This window comes from Camellia sinensis, chromosome 3 (genome assembly GCF_055761805.1).
Source record: "Camellia sinensis isolate YWXY chromosome 3, ASM5576180v1, whole genome shotgun sequence".
Lineage (NCBI taxonomy): Eukaryota > Viridiplantae > Streptophyta > Magnoliopsida > Ericales > Theaceae > Camellia > Camellia sinensis.
In genome coordinates this window covers 39,159,511-39,167,994 of record NC_138963.1, presented here as the reverse complement: position 1 = coordinate 39,167,994, position 8,484 = coordinate 39,159,511, and the positions used below count along the sequence as shown (strand labels likewise).

The 8,484-nt window shown below is 31.8% G+C and overlaps 1 protein-coding gene across 1 annotated transcript; it reads right to left on the bottom strand.

Moving 5' to 3' along the window:
• Nucleotides 1–596: 596 nt before the first annotated feature.
• Nucleotides 597–5,884, bottom strand: LOC114269467 (alpha carbonic anhydrase 1, chloroplastic). The gene is made up of 6 exons (XM_028210782.2): nucleotides 5,710–5,884; nucleotides 5,113–5,330; nucleotides 3,886–3,995; nucleotides 3,199–3,310; nucleotides 1,719–1,883; nucleotides 597–953 (listed from the first exon to the last, which is right to left on the bottom strand). Exons 1-6 carry the CDS (start codon nucleotides 5,798–5,800, stop codon nucleotides 831–833), a joined length of 819 nt encoding a protein of 272 aa, XP_028066583.1. The 5' UTR covers nucleotides 5,801–5,884; the 3' UTR covers nucleotides 597–830.
• Between the last annotated feature and the right edge of the window lie 2,600 nt (nucleotides 5,885–8,484).

The following is an 8,484-nucleotide window of genomic DNA, read 5'->3' as shown; positions in this document are numbered from 1 at the left end:
TTGTTCATGAAATAAACAAGTAAGTTCCATCATACTTTGCTTGATAAGCTCTTAAGCATTTGAAGACTATAGAGAAATTGAGACTAATTGAGCATGCAATGAGAATGACTCAAGGAGAAGCCAATCAAAGATCATTCATGAGATAAACAAAGACAAGATTGTTCTTTATTTGAGCCTCAATACTATTTTGAAGCATTTTCTACTTAGAGCATTAGCAATGGACTAGTTAAATGTTTTAGTGTCAGTTGCTAATTTTTGACCAGCTCAAAACACTGCTTTGTGTTCCAATGAAGTTGGTAACTTGTGTGTTAGTGTTAGTTGTTAGTATTGTGTGTTAACTTATGTGTTAACTGTGGCTACGGTTTTAGCTAGCGAGAGAGAAGGAGGGAGACATGGGGAAGTGTCGTGGGGTCATCTAGCCGAATATTCGGTCGATCGTCCTCCCGGACGTCCGGACCCTTCAAGTAAAAATAAATAAATAAATAAATTTGCAGTTGACCGGCCGACTGTTTTTTTTGGCTAGCCGACTTTATTTTTAGTGTCAGATGCTAAGTGAACAAGCAGGAAAAAGAAAAGAGAAAGAGAGAGAGGGGCACTGACAGTACAGTGGGGTGGGGCCCACTGCACTTTTCAATTATTATTATTTATTATTGTTTATATATATATATATATATATTTTAACACACATCTTAACACATTCATTACATCACTACTTACTTTCTAAAATTAACACACCTTAATACACATTTTTAAGTCCCACATTTATCACTTTAACTATCCCATTGTAGATGCTCATAGCGACTTGTCTTCATCAATACTTGTGTAAATTGTTAATCATCGAATAACGCAACTTGTCGTCCATATAATGGTTGCACAGGTCTGTAATTATTCTTACATGTCGATAGCAATGGAGCCTTCAAAGCATTTATTTGGTTATTAGATATTGGTCTCTCCTGCATTTTGTACAAGGATACAGATTTTCATTTCCTAAATGCTTTAGAAGTGATAAAAAAGAACTCAAAAATACATAAAAATGTTTGGAAACAGATTTGAAATCTATCAAAATGTGTAAAAATCTAATAATTGATTAATTAAAGGGGAAATATCGAATAAGTAGTATTATCAAAAAATAATTACAATTTTTATAAATATTAATAATTATAATTATAATTATAATATTTGTCATTAATATATAATTATTTGTTGAAAAATCCACTGAGGTGTAATTGCCCCTTAATTAAACACATTGAGATTTATATAGTCATCCATATAAAAGATTATTAAGTATTGTCTAACAACTTAATTTTATTAAATATTAAATACAAGTGTAAAACATTCTAAAAAAAGTACGTACAGTCCCAACAAAATAAGATGTAAAAATTTACTTGGATATGTAGTTATAATAATATTATTATATATATGAGGAGTAACTGTATTTATTAGAATATGCTAAAATAAAGCCTGTCATTTTTTTTCCCTAGGAACAAACCTTTATGAAAATTCCAAATTCATGTCAACACAATTTATTAGTTCAATATATTGCACTGCATGTTGATGTGTTTTGTAATATTCTAGTGTATTTTTGATGAAAACACAAAGATTTTATTATTATACTAGTATTTCCCTTCGTTCTTTTTAAGAAAAGGAAATATTCTAATTATTCTTTATTCTAGAAGAAGCAAATGAAAATTTTGTTGTTGAAATGAACTAGCTAGTACCTCGCCCAAGACATGCCAGATAACATTCTCAGTGCATGGAGGAGTGGTGAGAGAACCAACATATCTATAATACTTGTTGGTTTTTTTCCACAATTGCGAGGTGTCAAAGGTCCCAATATCAATTTCTGTTTCATTACTTGCCAACTTAGCTAATTGACTTTGGATCTGCAACCATGAAGCACCACAAATTAGGAACTTGTGAAACGCTTTCGTTTATTTTAAAACCATATATAACAAATTCAATATAAAGTTTTCTCATAGTCACTTCTATTTTTGGCTTTAATACTATCACCAAACTGTGATTAGGGATGCCAATTTCTCTCTACTCCATCCCTGATAAGTCTTATTATGGCAAGGATTGGTTTTTGTTCTAGAATTAGGATCCCCTCCAATTTAGATTTTAGACTGAAGGGTGCTGTTTAGATCCGTAGGGCCCACCACAGGTACTGTTTCGATGATCCGAACAATTCATTTTGTCGGACATTTTGTCTATTTCTTTCACAAAAAAATTTAAGTCAATCCGATAATTGTAACTTATTTAATTCATTGTGTTTGTCACTAAAAAAAATGTATAGTTTATTTTTAAAAACATAATTGTTAGCTATTTTTTTAGTGAAAAATTAAACAAGTTACAATTATCGGATCGACCTAATTTCTTTTACCAATGAAATACACGAAGTGCCCAACAAAATTAACAGTTCAGATCATAGAAACGGAACCCGTGGTGAACCTCAATGACCCAAATAGTATCCCCTCCATTCCAAAATCTGGATTGGAGGGGATCCTACTCCTTTCTTCCCAACCCCAAAATCTGGATTGGAGGGGATCCTACTCCTTTCTTCCCAACCCCATTAATTCTACCCTGCGCCCACCCTAATTATATTTGTTAAATTTATTTGTTTGTATATAATACATATTCTAAAATATAGGATTAAAATATCAAAATATTGGGAAAGATTATGGTACACACTCCTCAAAGTCTATATATTATATGCATCTTATAACTACAAAAAAAAATGACATAATTTCATACTTTCTTCTCAGTCATAGAGAAATAAATAAGTCATAACCAAAACGCCAAAAAGTTATAACCAAATATTTCAAAATAATGTCATAACTAAAGAAGAAAATTGTATAACTAAAGGTGCATATAGTATGGGTGGTGTGTATGACAAAATACTCCCAAAATATTACACTCAACGTTCATTTATATTTCTTTATCTCTAATATATAATTCTCATCACTTAACAATTATTATCCATAACATATTACACCATCATTCATTTTTATTAGTAGTGTCATTTCTAAAGCTGTAAAATTATCGCGCCTACCGCTCCTCCTCTGCCACCTCCCTGGATTTGCCCTGCCCTCCTCCCATCCAAAATATGATTAGCGGCGGCGGCGGACACTACAAACCCGTCTCCACTTCCATCCCTAGTTCTAATTGATCAAATATGATGAAATGCAAGATATATTCTACCTTGCTAATAATAGGATCAGATTTGTTGCCATTGCCAAGTTCATAAAGGATGGCTATAACTGAGATGTTGGCATCGCTAGCCTTGTGGACTAGATGAAGCTCTGCATCGAATCTGTAATTATCAAAATTTAGCCATAAGCAACTTTGGAAGTGTAACTAGTAGAAAATATTTAGGGAAATTTCACTTTAGCCCTTGTGGTTTAGTCTATGTGGGATTATCCCATTTATTTTTGTAAATAACCACATAGCCCTTTTGTGGTTTATGAACTGAAGTGCACCGTTAGACCTGTTAATAATTTAATAAAAAAGACTAAAATATTTCTATATATAAGTAACTTAAGTATGTGAACTACGGATATTTTCATCATTTGTTTGGAAGGTAAAGTGCACCTTAACCTTTTGTGCTTTATTCTATATGTGATTTATCCCCTTAAAATTTGAAAATGAGCATATAAGCCGCCTTATGTCTGTCACGTGTTTCACACTTACTGTTAAATTGGACGGAATATTTGATTAAACGCTTTAATCCACAAACCACAATGGGGTAATCCACACATGAACAAAAGCACAGGGTTAATCCGCACATGGATAAAAGCACAAGGTAAAATAAAATTTGTCCAAATATTTATGTCATTGTAATTGTAACAATTATGGGCTTATACAAAACTCGAAAGAGAGAAGACATACGAGGCATTATCAATTGTGTGCTCAGAATGAGTATGCCAGTGCATTTGCTGCAAGGTGTAGTTTTTTCCATTTCCAATCAACACTCCTGCTCCTGCATTTCCAAATTCCATCTACATGCAAAAATTCTACATTGAGCAATAACACACAATTCTTAATGCCACAAAATCCATTTTTTTTACCATTGCGATTAGTAGAGATTCTCCATTTTTGGGGGGGGGTCTTATTTTCTCCTACCTAGAAACTTGATACTTTCATTTATATAAATAAACTAATATGCAAGAGGTCTTGTGAAAACCTCATAAGCCTATATTTACAAGGAGACTTCAAATTATTGAAAAATATTATTTTTACCCTCTGAACTATAAAAGCATATAAATGAATCACTTAAATTATTGAGAAGTATCGGTTTACCCCCTTAAAAAAATCAATAAATACACTTAAAAAGTATAATATTTGTGAAAAAAAATTTAAAAAAAAATTAATAAATACCAAAAAAAAAAAAAACCAAGAATTCAATATATTTTTTTTATTCTTGTATATTTATTATTATTTTTTAAAAAAATTTACAAAAATTTTACTTTTTAGATACATCTAAGTAAGGTGTATCTAAAAGAATAAAAAAATTGCTTAAAATTTTAAAAAGATTCACTAAAATAAAAAAAAATACGAAAAATAAAAAACTTAATTTCCAGAAAATTGAATCTAGAAAATTGAAACCAAGCACACTGATTGGTACGTTTTTATAATTTAGGGGGTTTGTTTGTACTCTTTTATAGTTTAGAAAGTTAAAGTGATACTTTTTAATAGTTTATAGGATCTATTTATATGTTTTTATAATTTAGGAAATCAAAATGATATTTTTCAATAATTTAAGGAATTGTCATATAAATAACCCTTCACTAATTCAAAGTCAAAGTTACAGTTTGTCACTTCCTCGCACGCTCTAATTTTTTATTTTTTTTTTTACCATTTACCTATTGTGCTTGCAAATGAGCCACCCAATATACATAATTGGCAAGAATGTACATAAATGAAGGAAATGAACCGTCAAATACATGAATGTGCTATAAACTCATATGAAAAATAGAGAAATATAACATTTCCATCTAATTAACTTCAAAAATTCCGTTACAAATTGGACAACTCAAACCTCAAACGTTAATAAATCTTTTATGTTTTCCTGAAATAACTTCAAATTTTTATTAACTATGACCATGGGTAACATACCTCAACATTGTAGCCATTGTTAACCAACGTAGCATTTACAGGGTAATATTGTCTTCTTAAGGGCTTCAAGGTTTTATTAGGAACAGCTTTGTTCTCCACAATGTTAATTGGAGACTGTGATTTTCCGTTCGAGCATGCCGCATAATCAGGGCTCAAGCTTCCCCATTTGTCAGGGCCAGTGTCGCCAGAGTAGCTAAACGCAGCACTTGTTTCAAGCTCTGGGGCAAAAAAACAAAAAAACAAAATTAATCATTGTTAGCTGGATTATGAAAACATTTTCTCCTCCTAGCGATTGGCAGCGGTGATGGTGGTGAAAAATGCAATAGTGGTAGAGGTGGAGTAGTGATGGTGGTGGAAGCAGTAGCAGCGTGGTTGGTGGTAGAGGTGGTGGAACTCGTTTAAACGATTAAATGAATATTCATATTTAACCCATTTAAATTTAATTTTAATTAGATTTGTAAGATGTAATCCAAATCCATTAAAGTCCATGTAATTAAACGATTTATATTAGTCTACGTTCCAACTTCATATAGAGGAGAAGCACAGCAAATATATATATATGAGAAGTGGAGAGAGAGAGAGAGAGAGAGAGCATACCCTCTAGCTGTCTGGCTGTAGGAATGGCAAAGGTGTCGACAAAGAAGAATGCAGTGGCTATAATGGCCAGGAAGGTGAGTAGGGAAGCCATTGAAGGTGCAATTCTGTTTAGAATTCAATTGCATATCTATTATCTTCTACTACTACGGCTATTTATAAAGAGTTAGGGATACTCTTTTGAGATCCCTCATTGTGTTTGGATAATGAATTGGGACAATTGTAATAAAATGACACTACGACATATAAGATATTTAAAATGTCACTAATAAATAGATTTTTAGGAATAAAATAATTTAGTCTCAAAATGATTTATTTTTTGAGATAAAAAATTTGATCCAAAAAGATAATAATTTATCACTAATATTCAATTTTTGTATCTAAAATATAATAATGATACTTTTTGCAACAAAATTATTTGATCCCTAATATTGATATATAAGCCTTACTATACAAACATAATGTAGGGAGCATCCAACTGTTGATATTGATTTCCGAGGCGGATATGCCTTTCGATTATTAACTAGAATAACACAAAGTGACGTATAAACCCCCCACATTGTTTTATTTTCTAAAGAGGATATAGGAGACTTTTCGATTATTTAAGTAGAATGACACAACAAAGTTAGGTATAATCAATAATATAGGATATACGAGACTTTTGAGTAGTTAAGTAGAATAACACAAAGTTATGTACGATAATATAACCAACTTAGTTCTCGTTTGGAAACATGTTATTTTAGTAACTTTTTTATTTTTGGTTAAAATATGAAGTCAAAAAAAATCAATATATTTGGAATGACTTTTTAATTTTTTACAAAAAGATGTGTAAAAAGTAGAGAAAAAAGAAAATCTTTAACTTTTTGGTATAGGTTATAGGCATTTTGATTTTTTAGGCCTCGTTTGATAACATGTTATTTTAGTAATTTTTTGGCTTTTTTGCTAAAATATGAGATAAAAAAAAAGAGAAAATATCATTTCTCCTCCCAAACTATCACGCGTTTTTCACGTTGACCCCCATACTTCGATTTATTTCAATTTAGTACCTGAACTTTCTACAAATTGATCAATTAGACCCCTGCTGTCACCTTCCATCCACAATTGGACGGAATGTGTTGATGTAGGAGGCAAATTGATTTTTAAAGTATAGTTTGGGGGGCAAATTGATTTTTAATTTGGGGGTAAATTGATTTTTAAGGTATAGTTTGGGAGATAAAATGAAATTTTAAATGCCATATCAGCACATTTCGTCCAATTGTAAACAAAAGGTGACGGTAGAGGTCTAATTGATCAATTTGTGAAAAGTTCAGGTACTAAATTGAAATAAATCGAAGTATGGGGGTTAACGTGAAAAACGCGTGATAGTTTGGAGGGCAAAATGATATTTCCTCTAAAAAAAAATTAGTATGTTTGAAATAATTTTTTAGTTTTTTACAAAAAGATGTACAAAAAGTATAGAGAAAATGGAATATTTGACTTTTTAGTATAGGTTATTAGTTTTTTTGTTTTTTTAGTAACTTTTTAACTTTTAAGCTAAAAGTATTGCATGTCAAACGAGGCCTAACTTTTTAACTTTTAGGCTAAAACTATTGCATGCCAAACAAGGCCATAGTCTAAAGAGAAAGAGGGGCATCCACCCTTTATAGGAGATAAGAAGACTTAGTATTTTTCTGAAGAGGGAGACCATAAATTGCATAGCGTCAGCGAATGAGGTGGGTTCATTAACAATTCACAAATAAAAAATGGCAAAAAAAGAAAAAGTCCTCTTTAGATAATAGTAAGTCTCCCTGTCTTGAGAGTGGGTGTCCCTCTTTCTCTTTAGACTAAGTTGGTTATATTATTATACCTAACTTTGTAGTGTTATTCTACTTAAATAAATAATCGAAAAGTCTTCTATATCCTCTTTAGAAAATAAAACAATGTGGGGGGTTATACCTCATTTTGTATTATTCTACTTAATAATCGAAAGGCATATCTGTCCCGAAAATCATTCCCAATAGCTGGATGCTCCCTACATTGTATAGTAAGGCTTCTATATCAACATTAGGGAGCAGGTTCTCAACATTGTGAACTACTAAATCGACTCTTCTTGTTGGCAAATAGCCTTTTTGCTCTCTGGGCCATGCTAATTCTTTATCAAGCACCAATTCAGTTCTTTCTTTAGTCGATCAATTCCTTTAAGGGATCTACTACGGAAAGAATTTGAATAAGACTGATACCGATTAAGCATGTTGACTATCATCAAGGATACCAGCTCCATCGTGGACTATTTCCGTTACAACCCAACAAAAAAAAGAGGGGTTCTAGTGGGACAGAACAAATGATGTTGAGCCAAGAGCACCTTCATTCCTATATAAAATGGTAGATGTAAGAATCCACAACGAATCATGTCCTTCAAGTTGCACATTGCTTTCTACCTCATCGTTTCAAACGAAGTTTTACCATAACATTTCTTTAATTTGTAATTGGAGAATGAACTTCTATGAAATGAAAGTTTCGCATGAATTGTCTTGATCGCTGGATATCATTGAGAAATAAATAGGAAGAAGTGTTATCGAACGATTTCCTATAATTCTTCCCAGTAGGGAATGAGTAAAGAATCAAGCTACAAGTCTTGATCTATACCAAACGCACCGATTTTTTTTGTGTGTTTCTTTCGGTTTCTTTGATAGCAGAAAAGCCTTACTCTATAGGGGTGCTAGAGCTTGACTAATGGAATATCAAAGGGGCTTGAAAAATGTAATAGGCTGCTACTCTAGGGTCACTTCGCTTCTTCAA